The 20,649-nt window shown below is 45.3% G+C and overlaps 1 protein-coding gene across 2 annotated transcripts; it reads left to right on the forward strand.

The window, feature by feature from the left end:
* Positions 1–1,690: 1,690 nt before the first annotated feature.
* ATP6V1C2 (ATPase H+ transporting V1 subunit C2) lies at positions 1,691–20,096 on the forward strand. Of its 2 annotated transcripts, XM_086461579.1 has the most exons (13): positions 1,691–1,819; positions 3,373–3,440; positions 7,378–7,463; positions 8,573–8,602; positions 12,205–12,299; positions 13,020–13,111; positions 15,348–15,446; positions 16,537–16,605; positions 17,634–17,726; positions 18,133–18,226; positions 18,535–18,632; positions 19,041–19,170; positions 20,007–20,096. In XM_086461579.1, exons 1-13 carry the CDS (start codon positions 1,691–1,693, stop codon positions 20,094–20,096), a joined length of 1,173 nt encoding a protein of 390 aa, XP_086317705.1. The 2 variants fall into 2 exon arrangements, with proteins under 2 accessions (XP_086317705.1, XP_009946938.1); XM_009948636.2 differs by lacking the exon at positions 8,573–8,602.
* The last annotated feature ends 553 nt before the right edge of the window (positions 20,097–20,649 follow it).

A 20,649-nucleotide genomic window follows, 5' to 3' on the forward strand; every position in this document is an offset into this window, starting at 1 on the left:
CGACAGCCTAGGGATGGAGATGAGACCTGCATGCACCATGTACTCTATGGGGGGGTTGAATTCCCACTTGCAGAGATGCCCCTTGGGAGTGTTTGGACACTTGTTTCCTTCAGAGCAAGGCTGGTTTAGAAGGCTCTGGAGAACATTACTCCACACGACCTACGGAACACTCCCAATGTCTTGACCAAGCTTAAGGCAACGTAAGGCGAACTCGAGACTTAGTAAGGACTAAAAGCCACAGCTATATCCTACCAAGGAAGAACTGTCACCAGGGCAGGAGGCATTGCTACCTTGCGGTCTCCTGTACCACATCAGTTAAATAAAGCACCCAGCGAGGTCCCAGAAACAGGAGTTTCCTAGAAGTTTCTTTAATTATTCCAAACCTTTCAGACTTGCTAAAGGCAGTCAGTGTTCAATAAAAACAAATGGCCGCTGCAGTATTTTTGCGAGTTTAAAAGTCAGCGAAAAGGTGAAAAGCTGCAAGACTCGGAGCTGTCACCGGCTTCTCAGGGGTTGTCCCAACCCGCGCCCAGGGGGAGCCCCGACCCCCTCGCACCCGCCCACCGCTCTCCGGTCCCCCCGCCCCAGCCCTGCCCGGGCCGCCTCACCCACCGCCCCGCCGGGGGCTGCCGCCGGGCTGGCAGCAGCGGGCAGCGGGCAGGGAGGGCAGCGGGCAGGTAAGGGGGTGGGCAGGGGGCGGCAGCGCGGGCAGGTAAGGGGGCGGGCAGGGAGGGCGGCGGGCAGGGGGCGGGCAGGGAGGGCGGCGGGCAGGGGGCGGCAGCGCGGGCAGGTAAGGGGGCGGGCAGGGAGGGCAGCGGGCAGGTAAGGGGGCGGGCAGCGGGCGGGCAGGGGGCGGCAGCGCGGGCAGGGGGCGGAGGAAAGGCAAGTGTCACATCTGCCCTGTCCCAGGCAGCGGAGAGAGGGGAGGCTCGGGGGCTGCCCCCGGAGAGGGCTTTGTCTGTGGTGGCTTCCGGAGGTCTCCGTGCGGTTCCTGCCTCTCGCTGTCCTGCCCCGATCTGGTCGGTCGACACCGGGGTCGTTGTCCCCCGCGCGCTCTCGCGACTGTTATGTCTATGTTGTTCTGCTGATGTCGCCTCCGAACACCGCCACTTGCCGTCCTCCAGCTCCTTCCCATCCAGCCTGGGAAGGAAAACACGGGGTAAAGCAATAGTCCATCTTGCCAGGGGCATCTTTTGCAGCCTGGATGTGCAGCAGAGGTCTTTTTACATCTTGCTTTCACTTTTGCCTACCAGCGTCCAAAAATTTGAGGAGGAATATTTATTGAGCAGAAATCCTTACTTACGTTCAGGATGGTTTAGTGAAGTCCCCAAACCCCATAATGAAGACTGGACTTACAGTGCAAGGCGAGCGGAACAGGCTGGGAGGGAAAAGGGGAGGAGGAAGCTTAGTCTCTTCATTCAGAAACTGGATGGAACAACCCTGAGAAAGGAGGAACAACTGCACTCTTTCTGTGACTTTCTGGAGAAGGTCATGTTCCATTTCAGCCTGAGACACAGGACTGACTCATTGTCCTGGTGTTTCTGAAAAAAAAAAAAAAAAAAAAAAAATCAGTGATCCGTTCTAACTCTTTCTGTTCTTAGGGAAGAGCACATTTTGAGTGGTGGTCTTTTAGCCACTTACCTGCTTTGTGTTTCTACAGTGACCAGGAGCAAAGGGAAAATATTAGATCATGTCGGAGTTCTGGCTGATTTCTGCCCCAGGAGATAAAACAAATCTGCAGGCGTGGGAGAGAATGAACACAGTGACATCTAAATCCAACCTGTCCAGCAACAGCAAGTTCCACATTCCAGACTTAAAGGTAAATGAGGAAGGAGTTTGTGTGTGGGCATTACAGCAGCATTAGCCGGGGCTAAAGACTTTTGGGATAAATGTGGGATTTATCTTTTGGGATAATATGCGAAGAGTATAAAAAGATTGCAGCTGGGGGACGAGTTGTGTTCTGTCAACTGAAAACTGATCAGTGAGAAAAGATGTCACCGTGCTTGAAACTGACCTTCACATTGGAGGCATATATGTATAAGGAGTGGGGATGACTGAGATAAGTAACTCATCTATGGCATTTGATGTACCATTTGCTCCCAGTCATGAAAGTCATGCAGCATTGTACATCTTGGATCGCTCATGCAAAGGGGGTAGCTAAGTGTCTAGAACCATGCCAGTAAGCCTGCTGACAGAGAAAACAGTGCAACGATGCACATTACTCCTTGGGAGATGGATGTGTGCGTATATTCAGCCACATTACCCAGTTTCATATCATTGTATGAATAGGAAGAGTACTAATAATTTTTTTTAATATCTTTACATTATTTAATCCTCATTTTCTAAGATCTGCACCTTATTTTTGTTTCACTTGTGGCTATGAAAAATCCAAATATGCTGCATTAAAGTCAATGGAGCTACTACAGATGTAGAACTTAGTTCCTTGGGGAATCGCCATCACCTATCACTTAACAAAGCTACACTTAGCGCATCCAGGATCTGGCTTTAATCCAAAAACGTTGTTAACAGTTATAACTTGAGCTATTCCGATAAGGGTGCAAGTAAAACGGGACTGTGCCCTGTTCTCAAGTAATAACTCCTGAGTTGTCACATGAATCTTTCAGACTGGGAATGTTGCTTTTTGCATGTGCACCTGCGATTGATATGATTTTTACCATCTATGGGCCTTACCAGCCAGTGTTGGTGTGTCTGCTAATGTTAAAGGAAATAAAGCATTTGCAGTATCAGAAGATGCAACTAGCCCATTAATATTCTGCTAATTGTTCTCTGTAAAATTTATTCCTTCTTCTTCAGCTTGATGCTTCATAATGTTGAGCTGGCAACATTACAAGAAAAGCAATATATTGCAATACCATACGCATGGGATTATGACTGTCACAGAGTCATACAAAATGCAGATGTTAGTCTTGGAGGAAATGGCTTTGTGGGAGGCTTAGTCTTTGGTAGTAGCAAAGAACGCAGACAGAGACCCCCTTTTGAATAAGCACCTCTTCCCTTGCTTCTCTCAGTACATCCGATTTGTTTGTATGTATATTGTGTGCATTTCTAGTCACTGTTTTATCAGGTTAAAGACTAGTCTATGCAACTTGGTGGTATGGGAATGAAAACAGGAAGGAAGACACTGACGTGTAATCTTGAGACTACGCATACTTTTTTCCTTTGTTGGAAAAGGCTTTTTATGCCCTAGGTCTTGAGTAAAGGAATTGCTACTATTTTCCACCAAGTAAATGAAGTTCTGTCAAATTGTTGCATTCACAAGTACTAAACACAAGTCAGTGTCCCTAAAACTCTGCCAACAGAAGCCTTAGACAGACTTGTGCATCTTTCACCTACTTCTCATCTTTTGCACAGGTGGGGACACTGGATGCTCTTGTTGGTCTGTCAGATGAGTTGGGAAAACTTGATAGCTTTGCTGAAAGGTAAAATAGATCTTATTTACTACCTACAAATGAGAAACAGACATTGTTTTTGTGGGACGGTATGTCCTTGTGTTCACCTCGATCTGACTCAGTGCAGCCCAGACTCCAACTGGACTAAAGTGGATAGGCTTTGCTTAACCCTTGTGTTGATTGTCATATAGTCATCACAAAGAAAGGGTAATTCCTTAAAATTTAGCTGAATTAAGTCCGTGATAATTTTGTCTGCACAGCAATCCATTTGAGTGGCAGTGCTAAGGAAGCTGTTTCTTGAAAGGAAACTACTTTAAAAGCTTCTTTTAAAAAAAAAAAATCTTCCCACCCCATCCAGAAACTTTAATTAATTAATTAATTAACTTAAAGAATATGAAGCCCTTCCCGATCTTATTTTCCCAGAATATTTCTGTTGAGCCTTCTGCCCCTTTTCGACCAGATATACGAGTTCTAAGGAATAAGTTCTTCTGAATGAAATCCGGAGCTTTACCTCCTTGGAAACCAGACTATTGACTCACATTGTCTCAAACCTTCTTATGCAAAGACTCACATGATCTCTTTGCTGATCAATGCCCAGTTTGCCTTTTGGGCCAAACTGACCTGAGTGTACAAAGAATAATACAGTACAGCAAGTTGAGAAAATTCCAGGTTGTAAGATCCTTCATGGCACAAAGCAGACTGTTGTTGAAGCAATGAAAGTATGAGCTGCTGGGGTTTTGGGGGCGTTCCTTTTTTGTTTTGAAAGCATACCTCACATATAGTCTTGGCCACAGAGGCATGTGTTAGCTCTGGGGCTTTTTGCCTTCTTTTCCCCAGCCAGGACTGATAAAGATTTGCTTGTCTAAATATGCTTGTTACTTCCATAGATTTTGCCTGGGAGTTGCAAACACATACAGAAACACTGATATAAACTGTTTACATTTATGCTAGGGAGTTTGGGTAAAAGTAAGTCTGCTGGAATACATTTCTCTGTAGGATTACTATGAGGGTGGTCAGACCAGAGAAGCTGTGGCTGCCGCCTGCCTGCCAGTGTTCAAGGCCAGGTTGGACGGGGCTTTCAGCAACCTGGTCTAGTGGGAGGTGTCCCTGCCCATGGCAGGGGGGTTGGAACTGGATGATCTTTAAGGTCCCTTCCAGCCCAAACCATTCTATATGATTTTGTGTTAAATAAATGCCTGCAGTTCTGCTTCTAAATTGTGATTCAAGGGTTAAAATGCCAAGCAGTTGTACTTCATGGAAGTAAATGGCATCCAGAGGGTTACAAGCCTGTTCAAATGACCTGAGCATTTACGTTCCTGCTCCTCTGAAACAGCTACCTGCTGAACTGTTGCTAGATAAACACAACTGCCACTAAAGCCAGGCAGTGCAAACCTGTCAGCGCTGCCTCCTGCCAGGACAGCAGAGAAGGGGCAAGAGCTTGCAGGATCTATTGTTTCCACATACTTTTATTATTTATTTACGCAGGGAGGCAGAGTGTTTTTCCATGTCACCATTTGGTAGCTCGGAGCTCTCTCAAGCTGGCAGTCCCCTCAGTCACTCTTACTGGGGGGTTCTCCTGGGTCCTTGGTCAGCGGAACATTCTGCAGTGGCCTCAGATTGTAGGGCTTCTGCTCCTGCAGTATTTTGGAGGCCTAGCTGGTAGCACCCTTTAATACACAGTATTGCGGCTAGAAGGGAGCCAGGCCTTGCCTGGGCAGCTAGGACTGTTGGGTACATAAGAGCACATACCTATCCCACCATCTATACCTACGGAGAGAGACCAGAGCTAACTGTCTCCAAGCTATCAAGTTAGCTGCCCACTGCACTCAACAGTGACAGAAGCAGCTCAGGCACCTTGGAAAAGCTACTGGTGTATACGCTTTCCTGGTGGCTGCTGTCTCCATAACATCTCTAGCCTCCTGCTGTACTGGGCTGGAGTCTTGCCTTATTCCAAGTTCCTCCGGGCTCCCTGAGCATCATGAAGGAGCCCAAAACCAACTGTATCTACAGGCTGAAAATTGCAGAAATGCTTGGCAAGGTTGCAGCTGACGGGGCACTGCTGTGTGATCCCTGCACTGTCCCTACAGCCTGAGCGTGGGCAACACATGCTGTCCTCCAGCAATGCTCAGCTGGCACCGGGTCCCAAAGTGGCTGCAGCCAGATGGTGAAAAACTGCAGCAGCCCTGAGAGAGGGATGTGAACTAGAGCACAGTGATGTAGTTTCCTCCTACAAGCACTCTGAACTGCACCGTCCTGGATCATGAGAAGAATGTTTTGAGTTGGAAAGGACCTCAAAGATCACCTAGTTCCAACCCCCCTGCCATGGGCAGGGACACTTCCCACTAGACCAGGTTGCTCCAAGCCCCATCCAACCTGGCCTTGAACACTGCCAGGGACGGGGCAGCCACAGCTTCTCTGGGCAACCTATTCCAGTGTCTCACCACTCCCATCATAAAGAATTTCTTCCTTTTGTCCGGTCTACACCTACCCCCTTTCAGTTTAAAACTGTTACCTCTTGTCCTGTCACTACAGGCCCTGGTAAAAAGTCTCTATCTTTCCTACAAGCCCACTTTACACAGTGAAAGGCCACAATAAGGTCTTCTCTTCTCCAGGCTGAATGACCTAAAACAGCAGGAATTCTGACTACTGCATACTTGGCAGCATCAGCAATTTCAGATTTTTCCTCACTATCTCAGGACTGGAAAACTTTCCAAATACTGTAAGTTTCTTTACAGGAATGGAGATAGAGGGAATCTTCACCTCTATGAATTTCTGCTTTTAGATGGCCTGCATAACTGCTTTGCAGCACATTAAAAAAAATCCTTTTCATGGTATCTGTACCTGGCCTGAAGTCCCTTTCCTGAGCTCCTGAAAGCCACAGGATGTCACAAGACATGTTGTTCAAACACTGTAGGTGCCCTTTCAGTCTCCAGCTCATCTGCAGCTGTAGTAGTCTCCCCTCTGTAAGAAAAGAAAGGATGAAGAAGCCTGCTATTATGCTCCACTGCCTGTCACTGCACCAAGAAATGTCCACTTCATGTCTCTGCCAATTTTGTGATCAGGCTGTTACTTTTTAGGGTTTTTGTTTGTTTGTTTGTTTTTTATTTTTGTTGTTGTTGTTGTTTTTTAGCAAGGTGTAGTCAACCTGGAACTGTTAGGGAACTGAAGGCCAAATTCTATGAATATTTTTGAGTACAGAAAGATACTAGAACAACCAGAAAGGCCCTTGGTCTGTATGAGATAAGTACTTTGACTAGAGATAGGAGTATCTACTGCTGGAGGGGCTTGATGAATCCATTTTTTAAAATAAGCAAAGAATAAGTAACTGTGTGGAGACAGTGTTCTTCAGGAGGACTGTGTTCAAATCACTGCTCTGAATCGGGCAGAAGGAGGATTTGAATCTAGTTCTCCTACACCTCAAAGGAATGCCTTGTCCACCATGCTAAAGAGAAAAAAAGAGTCCCCTAAAGAAGAGGAGTAAGAAGGAAATTCTCCCGGTCAAACAAGAGAACATTGTCATTTTCCCCTGAGTACTTTGTAAGAACCTTATCTCAGCAAGCCCTAAGGGTTTATTTAGCATCCCATGGAACAGGTTTTCAGCCAATGTTGTCTGTATGCAGCCTCTTGTTCCTCCACCACCTTTGGAGTTTTAAACATGGGTTTCTTGCTGTCTGGTTTCTGCTGAGTATCGTGAGCATACAGAAGACTGAATCTTGATCTTCTGGAAGTCTAGAGCACTGGGGAGATGATACTACCTACATGTTTGCAGAGATCAGTGTATTTAAAAATAAGGCATTTAATTCTGCAATATGCCATAGATTATTTATCAGCATTTGAACTGCAAATTAACCTGCCTTGCTTCAGAAGTGTTTTGTTTGGGCATCTCCATGTTTTTCAGATCATTGTGACAACTATTTTATATTCATTTTGGTTCTTCACTAACAAAGCTTCTCTTGTTACACCTAAGCGTAATAAAGAAAATAGCCCAGTACATAGGAGAAGTTATGGAGGACTCAAAAGATAAAGTCCAGGAAAATCTTCTGGCCAATGGAGGTAGGTGCTGTAAACGTGGGTTTTTAATGCATTGATGCTGCCTTCGTTTGGTTGAGGATTTGAACATTTTGGAATTGAAACACTCACACATCAGAAAGGACAACCAACAGTAACGTTTTTAAAGAACACATCTAGCCTGCCTCCATTTTTCTCAAAAGTTAGCAGAAGCTTTATCCAGCATCAGCTTTGCTTTCAGGACAGTGTTCAGCATCTAGTACTGAACTAGTTTCTAACACTAGAGCTGAGAAGCGAAGAGGAAAGCAGGAGACATCGTGTAACAATCCTAAAATGACCTGGGACCTTTCTGTGCCCTGTATGGGCTTGATCTCTTACGAGCAGCTAAATCTCACTCTGTATGGCTGCATGACATCTGTCAGTGATTTGCCTTCCCTCCTGCAGGGCTGGGATAGATCACGTTTTTAACTGTGGATTTCTGACATCACAGGTGGCCATGTGAGGCCACAGCTACAAAACATGGAGCTGGGGCTGTGCTCACAAGGTAGTGCCAGAGGCCAGCAGGATGTGCAGGTGCTGCTCCTGTCAGGAGGAGATGCCCGCCCATGGTGTCCTGCCCTGGCTGCAGCCGTTGTGTAGCAAAGAGGAGCAGGCAGTGACAGCAGGGGCACTTCTGATGTGCCAAAGGGCCGTGGGAGCCCACTACCTTGCTGTATGCTCCTCTACATCACCTCTAAGTAGTAGTCAATGTGGTGTTTTTATAACCTCCATGAACTAATTTTTCCCCTTTATTATCTAATACAATACTCAAGGCCCTAAAGGGAGCCTGTGTCGAGGACAAAATTAACATTTAGAAACTGATGGCTCCTAGATCTCCACATGTTTTGTTAGACCCTCAGTATGCTTCAGAGCAAATTCCTCCCCAGCTATCCTGGAAAAGTACAACAAAATTTGATATGTTACACATGCTAATTACAGGCTTGAGTGCACACTCCATCACCCTTTGACTTTCTGCAATGTTGTACTTCAGATGTGTATGAGTAAAGGATGGGGAGGAAGTTCTTTCAGAAATGTCCTCCTTGCATGACTTAAGACTGACATTTGATGACTACAAATGCTTCACAGGTACAATAATCCCACTTACTGTGTTTCAGGGCTAAAGGATAAGATGAAATGTCTCAAAAGTATGTTAAGGATTGATGGTTGTGGTGTTGTTCCAAGCATGCATTTGGGTGTATTAGTGCTAGAGGCAAGTCTTGGTCTGGTTGTAGAGATACAGTGATCAGGTTACAATGGATTTTTCAAGTAACAACCTCGTAGCTTGATCACAATATCCCTATGACTTGAGAAACAACAGGTTTCACTTATTTCCTTTGTTTCCTCTTCTTACACCATTTTCCTTTCCTGTCAGCTCTGCATGCATTGTAATAGAAGGATGTGGAAATTACTTGAATGGAACGTGTTACTAATTTCTGTCCTCTGTCTCGATTTTGTCATCCAAACAAATCATGTTAAACTAAGACATTAACCTTTCCAAGATTATTGATCGCATCTTGAAAAATTGAGTCAGTTTTAGTATATGAGGATTCCCCTAATATATTCCAGTGTCATTCTTCATAAACAGCAGCAACTTCGCTGTATGAATTCTTCCTCCTCCCCTTCTGATTAGTGAAAGGACCCTAAAGTTGAAGACTTCCTTGAGGTCGTGAAATCAGAAACAAAATTATGACTTGCTGCATGGTCCCATTTCAGACTATTACGCTTCCCAACTCAGATTTTGGTTTAAATTATACTATACAAATTTTATGATTTTACCTTAGTTGTATATAATCCTGAGAACAGTTTGGTCCACAAACTGATGAAGATGGTGGCTGTGTGTCTAACAATTGTTTGGTTAGATTTATGTGAAGAAAAATGCAAAGTACTAGAAAATACAGCACTTTTAGTTATGTGAGCACACACACATTATTTCCAGTAGGCAACAGTCAGAAGCAGCCACATGGAGATGTCTTCTTTATAGAGGGGAATGTGTGTTTGTGTAATAAAGGGAATTTTAGTATATTGCAACAGCAGGAAATGCTTTCTTGCTTATGACAGTATACAAAATGTGAAATGTAATCTTCTTCAAAGATTCGGACCGAATTCCCTTCGATTTCTAGTAATGTTAAACCCAAACGAATTTTAAAATTTGCTAAGTTGTGGAATAACTTAATTCTTTATAATGAGCTCAAAACAAAGCAAAAAGGGAAGCATAACAATTTTGAAGAATTAAGTGTTTAGAAGGGAAAGTATTTAACATTGCCCCTTAGAGCTGGATGAGTAAATAAGAGGCTCCTGGAAGTGGCAGTAAGTAAGGGTTCCTGCGCAGCTGCAAGCACACTGGGGTAGGTAGGAAGCATCTCTCCTGGATGGGCAGCTATGTGAAATCTTTTAGAAGTGACTTGGTAGGTTCCATCAATGAGGGGTGCCATTCCAGGAACATCAAGGTGCTTGAACTGCTTGGTGGTTTAAGCTCAGTTCTGCTAGTGTGTTCACAGCAGTTTGTGCCATCCCCAAGATCAGGCTGCTTGACTAAGCTGCACCAGTGCCAGAGCACTGCTCAGGAGTGAACTTGTAAAATGGGCTGAGAATTCATGCTGTGCTTAACTGCCTAACATTTGAATTCTGCTGAGATTCAAGGAATGTGAGGGTAGAACGAGCATGTGTAGGTCTTCAGGGAACTTTCATATCTCCTCAGCTATAAATAGGCCAGTGTCTGTCTTTAGAGAGCCTGTAAATTCACTGTTCCTCCACGCAGCCCAGCAATACCACAGTCTTTGCAGGTTTAATTCTCATTGAATTTAGCAAATCCTAAGCAAGAAAGCTTGGAAGAGAGGCGGCAGGATGAAATCCTTGTATCATGTGCTCTGTGCGGAAAATGCTCTGTGAACTTTGTAGCTCAGGTATTTTTGGCCTCCCTGCCTCTCCCCCAGAGACCATGATCAAGCACTGCTGGAGAGCTGCGGGCGCAGGAGCTATGTGATAGCTCTCCCTGCCTTCTGCAGTTTTGCCCCCTTTCTGCACCCTCCCTGTGCAAGAGAATTTGCTGATTCCCAGTCAGACCTCAAGAGGAAGGGTTTGATCTTTGCTTCATGACTTCTGTCTGTTGGATGTGGGGGAGGTTTACACAGCTGTCGTTTTAGAAAGAGGGGGAGAACACCATCATGCTAGTGCGATCTGCCTCCCAGGCAGTTTATCCCTTGCTAAGAAGCCCGATTCCTCCTAACATGAGACTTTCCATGCTTTGGAAATCTAATAGGGTAAACTGAAGCTGTTGTGGGGTGAGAGAAGCCCATGGAAAAGATAGCGCTCTCCTGCCAAGGGTATTCGGTATCACACGAGACATGGTAGTACCCTCAGCCTGGTAGTATGGCAATTACACAACTTTTCACATTCCTTCTCATGCATCTTGGTTCATAAAGTTTTCCCCACACCCTGGAGGTCCAGCCCACAAGAAATTTTGCTCAAACATTGCTGTAGGACTGACTTAACTCTCTGGACAAGGCAGCAAAGAGTACTGAATGGCCCCAGCATGCCCCTACTTTTACTTGGCACCTTGAGTTTGTTTTTCCCCCATCTGCCCAGAGCAACTTCCTAGATATTCTCCATGTTTACCCTCCTGGTCTGGAAGGAAGACCATCCTGCAGGTGACAGTGCCTCTGGGCTCTTTTTCTAGACATTGAGACCCTGCCTGCTGCCTTCCTCTAGCCTCCCTAACCTGCAGCGGGACATTCCCAGCCCCTCTGCTTATTGTGGCAGGATGCGTGACTTTATCCAAATCTGTAAAGTTGCCCAAGAACACTAGGTAGGGGTGTGTTTGGCATCCTAAGGGCTCTCGGGACTCAGGTAAAGAGCTGTCTGATTTCATGAGCTGCTGGAGGAGAATTCCTTATTTGGTACCATAACATACCAAGCCTTAATGGTTTCTAATGTTAAGGAGCCTTGGTCTTCAGAGTGAAACAGCATGATCCTGTTCTCGGAGCTGGGTGTTGTATGTGTCATCTCCCCTCGATTCTGTGAAGAAGCCATGGCTCCCCATGGTTCAAGGGGGCCGTTTTGGGGGAGGGCTGCATGCACAGGGCCTTGCTGTGAATTTCTGTTGTTGGATGCTGTGACTGAATTTACCCATTTAGAGAAATACCGTGTAGCTTTGTGTGAGATGGGGAGCTCTGTGTGCAAAGTCAATGAGGAATTCCTCATCGCACCTGAATTTGTTTGATTTCTAGTGAGCGCTTGACTGAATCACAGAGAAGTGACATCAGCCGCCTTCTTAATACCTTTGATCAAACTCTCAACAACACTGAGTATTACTGCTGGTCCTGGGCACGAAGTATTTTTGTGATAGCTCTTGCCAGGATTAAATTCAGGCATATTGCAATAATGCAGATTGAGGTTACATGAAGTTGTTTGTACTGTGAAGAAGAATACCTGCACATTGCTGTGTCCTGCTGTTACAGCTAACTTCACAGTAATGGTTGTTCTGTACTGTTAGGTGTAGTGCGGAAAAGACTTATTATTCAACTTCTAAGTTTGGGGATGTTTAGAAAGGTGATTAGATTTGGTATGTGATCTGTGCAGATTTGATCTAGATCAGATTTCTATGAGGATTCAGAGGTGGGCTTCTAGTTCACTCCTGTCTCTAACATTAATCAAATTTATGCTTAGGCTATAGCTGGGGACTGTTACCCAAACTTTAACCTGCTGTCTGGTAAGCTATCTGTTTTCATGGATCTCTTTGCATTTGCAGTTGACCTAATTAGCTACCTGACACGGTTTGAGTGGGACATGGCCAAATATCCCATAAAGCAGCCACTGAAGAATATATCAGAAGCATTAGCAAAGGTAAATTTTACTCCACATTTTAAGATGTCAGCATGGGGAAGCACGTCTTTTCGCAGTTTTTGGTCCCTCCTTTCATGGCAGTCAGTGAGACCTTTGCCTTTGGTTTGAGCAGGAACAGGCTCAGAAGCATACACTTGGTATTTAAGCAGTTCATATTATTATAATTTATACTGTAATAACAATGGTACATATATTTAAACCTATCATCTAGTCTGTCAGTATATGGCACTTTATCAGGTTTACTAGAGAATATTGACATTCTTTCTGGACTTTAATCCCCATCATTGTAGTATTTTATTGTTTCTAAATACTGCCATTTTATTCTCTATTTTGAAGTTCTTTTGTGAAATTGTTGGCCTGACATTAAATCAAACGCATTGCAGGCTGGATGAATTATTTACACTGTCAGTCCATCCAGAAAGGTGTGGTGTGTTGTTCAATACAGATAACAAATGAAACTGAACTTGCTCCTTAGGTACAGCTGTAACACACAGAGCAACAGCTATCTGAATCCTACAACAGCTAACTGAATCCTACAACTTTTTGCAGAGCCCTTTGCCATAGGGAAGCTGTGACACCAGCTCCCTTTTGGCCACAATAAGGTAGTTTTACGAGGGGCTGACAGCAGTGTCCTTGCCTTAAGGTGGGGAGGTAGTGGGAGGGGGGAGAGGACAATGCCTCAAGCACCGAGTTGACTCACTTTTTAAAATTTTATTTTAGCAAGTGACTCAAATAGAAACAGACCTAAAGACCCGATCAGCTGCATACAACAACATTAAAGGAAATTTGCAAAGCCTGGAGAAAAAAACTGTGTAAGTATAGCACATGCCTGTTTGCATCTGGAGCGCTGCATGGCTGGACTGAGGACAGTGCGTGCTCACACCCATCGCTGTGCAGTGGACCGTGCGTGTGTTCTGGTGGGAACACATTTTTCTGGCTCTGGGACATGCTGAGCACCTACAGACTCAGTGAAAGCTGGGGCTGGAGCTGGTGTGATCAGCATGTCTTAACATCAGCTAAAGGAGACTGCAGTTCCTGATAGGATTTTATTGGCAGCGTGAGCAGTCTTGGAAAGACAAACGCACTGTATTGTTCTGATGAGATTTCAGGGAGTCAGGAATTGGATGAGCTGGGTCAACTGATGGATTCCTTTGCAAGACAGACCTGTTTCCTATGTTCTGAACAGCATTTGTAGAACTCCCATAGGAAACCTCTCTGTCTTGTTTGTTCCTGCACCTCACCAGCATCCCACTTTTCTTTTCTTTGTTTCATTCTATTGGTTCATGTAATGCCCTGTCAGGGCTTCCCAAATGTTCTCTCTCCTGTCTTCAACTGCTTATGGTCTTTACCTATGTCAGTACTGATGTGTGGATTTTTTCCAGGATATCACTGGGGAGAATAGTAAATTCTAGTAAGTAGTAAATTTAAAGCAACTTAGATGATGCTGTGCAAGCCCTCACCCAGCACATGCTCATATGTGCCACTCTTGCCTGCTCAGGCCCCTTGCTCTGGACACAGGACACAGGTCCTCACCCTTGTGGTGCTTCAGCCAGTCAGGCTGGCAGCCTGGCTAGAAACCAGCCTTTATTCAAGGAAGGTACTTACAGGGGCTCAAACCACACTCCAGGGTGGTTGGAATTTTGTTCTGAATGTGAACTAAAATGAACATGCCTGGCACCAACTCCACTGATCCCAGCCAGAAACCACAGAAAAAATTCTTTCAGGTGGTGGTTCAGATTGAGTTTGTCCAAAAACCTCTATTCCTCATGGAGATGTGCTCAACATGGGGACTACAGTGCCCACGAGGGTCAGCACAGCCATATCACAGTTACATCTCCCCCTCTCTCTGCTGAGTGCCTGGTGCCTCACCGCTGCCAGCCAGCACCAGTGGTCTGTGCTTCCAGCTTGGTACAGACAGTGCTAGACACATTTGTCTGAGGCTGAGTGCATGTGGGTAGTCAAGGGCGGGAGGGACAAGGGGACAGTTGCTCCTACTTCCGTTTTCTTGATGCTGTTTGTATTCCCAGCCCGCTCCTGCAGCATCTCTCCATGTCAGCTTTTAAGCACCTGGAGAGAGGCAGAAGCTCTGTGTGGGGAACATGAGCAGTGCCAGGCCTCCACCAAGGTGATGGGGGAGAAGAACAGAGAGCTCATGGTCCAGGCCTATCTTCCTCTCACCTTCCCATCCACCTTTAAATGCTGGCATCTCTGGTGTCTACCAGTGCCAGCTAGCTTAGGTTGAACAAACATCTAAGAAGATGTTACTAGCCAGTTGATTGACGTTTAGACTGGCACAGCAAACCTCAAACCAAAAACTACTGGTTTAGGTCCTTTTTCACTCTTGCCTAGTGGCAGGGAAGGCAGCTGCTTGCTTCCCATACACACCTAGTGCCTACCAGCCATGCCTGGCCAGCCCCAGCCATCTACACTCCCTAGGTGTGCAGCACTAGTGAGACTTAACGTGATCAAGTGGGCTTGGGCTGTGCAGAGACCCCCTCCTGCAGGTCCCACCTGCACACGAGACTGCTGCTCCCACTGTTCTTCAGCTGGAGGTGTCGCTGTGTGCTTGTCCGCAGCAGTCCAGGGATGCCAGGGTTGCTTAGGTCCGTACTGACATTACTTGCTCTGACTGAAACATGGTCGCACAGGCAGCTCAACAGGCAGCCTGAGAAAGCAGGTGCCTCCTGCAAGATGTGGCAATGACTGGGAGCGGGGTGGTAAGTTCAGATGTGCACTTCTCAAGCTTCTGCACCCTTATTGAGAAACAATAGCAGCAGAATGGTGTAATTTCACATAAAGGACATAAACTAGCCTAGTGCTAGTCACCAATATTCCACCGTTAGTATTAGTTGCTTTTTTGATTCTTCTTAGTAGCAGTAAAAATAACTAAATGGCCATTTTAGAAGTGTAGATGAGTCCCTTAGCCATCTCCTTGCTGGCCGCCTTCTACCCCAGTGTACGCTATTAGCAACTATACCCACAGCACCGTACTCCTAGTATGCTGCTGCTGGGTTCCTGCTAATGTTATTTTTTGCCTCTTCACCGTAGGGGAAATCTGCTGACTCGGACCCTAGCAGACATTGTGCATAAAGAAGACTTTGTTCTGAATTCCGAGTATCTTATCACTCTGCTCGTCGTGGTGCCAAAGTAAGGCAGTAGTGCGTGCACATGTGCTCAATGTGGCACCGAGTTTCAGGGCTGAGCACCGGGTTCAGGTGATACTGGGTCAGGCTGGGGCAGCTCATCAGTGCAGTGGCTGGGGCACAGGTGGAGCTGTTAGCAGAGAGGAAAGGACAGTTTCTGCCAAGGGTGGTGCTGGCACAAAAGAAAGAGACAGAGACTGCTCCAAACTCGGAGCAGGACAGAATTGGGATTTAGGTTTTTAATGGTTACAGAGTGGTTTCTCAAACGCCTCCTGGTAGGAAAAGTATGAGTTAAAAAAAAAAGAGAAAAACAGATTCTTACTGAAGCTTAGGCAGTTTATAAAGGGCGTTAGACCTGTCAAACTCACAAGGCCTCTGCTGGCCGTGTATTCCTAAGTGCCTGCGCGTGGGATGACTGCCATCACCGTCAGTTAGGAAGTTAGGCGATGTCCTTCTCAGAAGCCTACACAAAACTTCCTCTCTGTATAGCCCTGTCCCAACATGCACATACAGTACCGTCACTTTTCTGTCTGTGAAAACCATGTTACAAAAAGCTATCTGAGGTAAGTTTGTTGAGTTTATTATCCGCACATTCTTTCAGATTCCCCCATAAACAGACTTCTCGCTTTGCGAACTCTTACCATCCCTTTGACCCCCTTCTCCCAGTGCTGGCACTTGCCATGTTTGCAGTGTAGAAGCAGATCAGCTCTGGGATTGCACATAGCAGATGTACCACACCTGCCCAGGGATCAGGGGCAGCTTGTGCAGGGGTCCTGGAGCATGGGACACCGTGTGGCAGCCTGGAAGGATGTGCCAAAAGCCATGTTCCTCCCACCATCCTCCTCTGGGCCCTTCCTCATGCCAGGACCCAAAGTAAGGATTGAGGGTGCAGCATTAAGGGAAACATCTCTCTAGCTGGTCACTAGGACAGGAAAAGATAGGAGAGGCTTAATGTATCTCAGTGACATAACCCAGCACGAAGAGCTCCAAACCTTCTACCCTAAGCCATTAGCTTAATTAACTATATTTATCAACACATTTGTTTTCTGGTTTACAGTATTTATTTGCCGTGCTTCATTTTGTGTTGCTCAAAGGTCAAGCTATGTCCAGTGGCAGAAGACCTATGAATCACTCTCTGACATGGTAGTGCCTCGCTCCACCAAGTAAGTGAAATTCCAAATTGGGGTCCCTGTTCGTTTCAGAGATCGCTGCCATAATTCAGCCCCTCAAGTTGATGGATCCTGGAAGGAATCACTGGTCTAACACATGGGCTCCATGTTAACATATAGATTTGCCCAGTCTCATTCTCAATTGAAATCAGAAATTAACTGTTGAAGGGAAGTGCAGATGAAATAAAAAAACTAATGACTTTTTTTTTTTTTACAATTAGCTTGTTGTTCCCTTTCCCAGTAACCTATTTCCTTGTACTTTCAAGCAGGGCCTTTGCATTTGTGTAAAACAGACAAAAAATTTCTTACAGTAATCCAGGCGTAATTGAGACACATGCAATCACATACAACTTCATGAAAACTACTTTTTACAAAGGTCAAACACTATGTTTGCATCTTTAATTGCTTCCCGATGTAAAATAGGCTAATGCAGTGTACTGTCATCTGCATGAGTAAATGCCATATTAACATATCCTTTCACCTGTAGTAAAAAATCCTTCCTAGGAATTAATTGTGGAATCATTAAGGTGTGAAAAGACCTCTAGGATCATCAAGTCCAACCATCAACCCAACACTACCATACCCACTAAACCAACTATTCCACTGCTCAGCTCACGCAGACCATAAGGTCCAATCCAGAGCACAAGAGGTCACAGTGCTATTACTTGAAATGGAAGGAGAGGAAACCACAGAGAAAGAATCAAGCTGTTTGCTACTGCCTGTCTCAAAAACACAAGTGTGTGGAAAGCGGGGGAACGTTACCAGGAAACACAGAAAAACCAGGCAGGCAGAATGTATGTTTACTACGGTAGGTTCAGGAGCTAGACTCGGGGGAGTTTTACATGGAGATAGCGTGGCTGGCACTAGTAAAGTCTTTGTTCCCTATTTCAGTCACAACATTTCTTGAAAAGCAGGGTGTTGTTTAGTATCATAAATCAACAAAAGGACTGCAAAAGGGGAAGGTAAAGAAGGCATGAGGGATTTGCCATGTCAAATCACAGCAGTGGATTTCCTTCCCACAGAATGATTGCTGAGGATGCAGAGGGAGGACTCTTCACCGTGACTCTATTTAGAAAAGTGGTGGATGACTTCAAGGCTAAAGCCAGGGAGAACAGGTAAGCACTGATTGCTAGGCAGGGCAGGCTAGCAAGCGGATGATAACGATAAGGCAAGGCTTGTTCTGTGTGCAGTACAGCTGAATCCATCACTGTTTTTTAGGGCTGCTGCTGGTCCTAAAGCCACTGAGCAGGCAGGGTGGGAAGAAGCTGTGGCAGCAGATACCGGGATTCTGTTCTTTAAGCACCAAACTACAGATCCTGCAATTGTCCTTCCTGCTCTGATGCTACCGGCAGCAGGAAGCTTGCTTTCTGGGTGTCTTCGACTCCCACCCTCCACATATTTAACTGGTTAAATGGTTAGCAACTTCGAAACTTCCCATACCTGCTTCTCTAGAGGCAAAAGAAATGAGTGCATACAATGCTTGGACTATGGCTTGTGAGAGCAAATGTCATTCAATTGTAGGTTCATGGTTCGAGAATTTTATTTTGATGAGAAGGAACTGAAATGTGAAAAGGAAGAGCTGATGAAGTTAGCTTCTGATAAGAAACAACAATATGTAAGTAGCACATAAAGTTGCTGGCCCCTATAATGAAGCCTTTGCTACTGACATGCCTAAACATCCCTCACTCAGAAATGGCTTTATGGTTCCAACAGACTCCAGCGAGCTCCATTTAGCCCAGAAAACTGAGGCACAGGACAGATAACACAATTTGCCCAAGGTCACTTCAGTTTCTGATGAACTGGGAGCCACAAACAGGCTGCCTGAGAATTCTCTCAGCAGCCTGTGATGGCTTCAGTCGTGTTAGCTATGGAGCTGCTTCACACAGCAAGGGGTTCACAACACTGTTGTATCTGTTCTCATAGGGCCCGTTACTGCGCTGGCTGAAGGTGAACTTCAGTGAAGCTTTTGTGGCTTGGATTCATGTGAAAGCCTTGAGAGTTTTTGTTGAATCTGTCCTGAGGTAAGTGGGTAAACATGCAGTGCTGGCAGAGAGTCCTGTAGAGGTCACAATGTACAGCTCTCTTCCTGGGGCAGTTCCTTTGTGGGAGGGAACATCCCGCACACACCTTGTTCCAGGAGCTCACAGGAGACAATACAGATGACCACAAAAAAGGTGACATACAGAGTTGATGGAAAACAGCTCTTTGGGGGCACTTTCAGGGAAATGGAAAACAGAAAGACGCTGTTTAGTTGACTTTCAGCTTCAGAAGAAAATGATTTCAGATAAGGAGGCAGTGCACCACCCCTGATTGTTTCTGCACTGCACTGTCAGCTAGCATGCCAGGCGACTGAAGAGGGAGGAGGGCAGGAACGGGAAGGCGTGCCCCTTCCCAGCGGATGATCGTGCCTCTTGATGTGTTGTTTCAAGGTACGGCCTCCCAGTGAATTTCCAAGCAATGCTGCTGCAGCCAAACAGGAAGTCTGTGAAACGCCTGAGAGACGTCCTAAACGTGGTCTTCAAACACCTGGATGAAGTGGCAGCAGCAAGTATAATGGATGTATGTATTCAGATTGCAAGTGCACATGCCGCAGCTTGTCTTGGCTTAAGCCAAATGAACACTTTCACTGTCCAGGGGCTAGAGCACACATCTCCTCACATCTTGCAGTGCTAGGAACCCTGGATGCAGCTCTAATCCCTGGTGGTTACAGATTGGATTAGAGTAACATGTAGGCCTAGATTATGATGGAGATGCATGGAGATGTCTTACACTTTCTGTTGAAGCATTGATTTGTATAGCTAGCAGACTGAAATAGGTCTGCTCAGTTATGACAGTTCCTCTAGGTAAAAAGCTTCAGGTGTTCTATAAGCATTCAGATCAACACAAGCAAGAAAAGTAAATCCAGAACTAAACGCTAGTACTGTGACACCTGTCCCCTGTAAAAGGCCATCATTGCCTAAATACCTCAACCTAGGCCTTCAGCAAGCAGTACTTGCTTTCTCCCTCCCCATACCCTGAGTGCACAAACAATTTAGGATAAACCCATTAGGATAAACCAGGTGTTAAAACAGCCTAAACCCAGCAAGCGTAAGATTCCCAGTGCCTGAAGGGAGGAGAAAGAACTAAGTTGCTCTAGGGCTGAAGCACACAAAAGTGCTACAGTACACATTCATGAAGTTGCAACCAAGCCTGAATTCTCAGTGCTAACTGTATTAGGCAGCCTGAAAACACCAGGCAAACACCAGGTTCTCAGTGGTGAGTTCCCCCTCTTAAGCACAGCAAATACAGAACTCCATTCCACCTGTGGGAGAGAAGTGCAAAAGCAATGCACTGTAGCTTGGACCTGTGCAACTCTTTGTTTACTGGTACTAAAGTCATACTGTTTCCTTTTGCAGCCTGGCATGGACATCCCCGGTTTACAACTGAGTAATCAGGAATACTATCCTTACGTCTATTTCAAGATTGACCTCAGTCTTCTTGACTGAAGTTCAAGAAAAATTGCTCAAGCTTCATCTATTGATTTTCAAGACCCTAATGTTACAGTAAGACAATCTTTAGCTCCTGAGAGTCAAATCAAAACGCAGATGCTGTAGCAGGATCTTCCTACCACTTTCAGTAATTTTTACAGTGACTTAAGTATAAATATCTCTTGTTCTTAGTTTTAGAAAAACATATTTCAGAGGCAGGAGGTACTGTGGTAGTATTTATTTTTTTTTTGGTAAGTTACAAAGATGGAATACCTATTGGACTTGAAATAAAGCAATTTAAAAAGCGTAGTGGCTAATGGATCTACTAGGTGTATACAGTCCTGTTTTTCTAACAAAGCAAACTTAAATTAAAAAAAAGTATAAAGCATCAGAGCAAAACCCAAAGTTTTTTTTTAATTTAAAAAAAAAAAAGCTAAAGAAGAAAGATCCTCAAAATTGCTGTGGAACTTACTGTATTATGACTTAGAGTCACAAGTACTCATAAGTTTAGTTTTTGCCAAGATATTTCAGTCAGAACAGTTCCATTAGATGTCATCTGCTGGGATGACTT

Source organism: Leptosomus discolor, chromosome 2, assembly GCF_034619465.1.
Source record: "Leptosomus discolor isolate bLepDis1 chromosome 2, bLepDis1.hap2, whole genome shotgun sequence".
In the NCBI taxonomy this organism is placed as follows: Eukaryota; Metazoa; Chordata; class Aves; order Leptosomiformes; family Leptosomidae; genus Leptosomus; species Leptosomus discolor.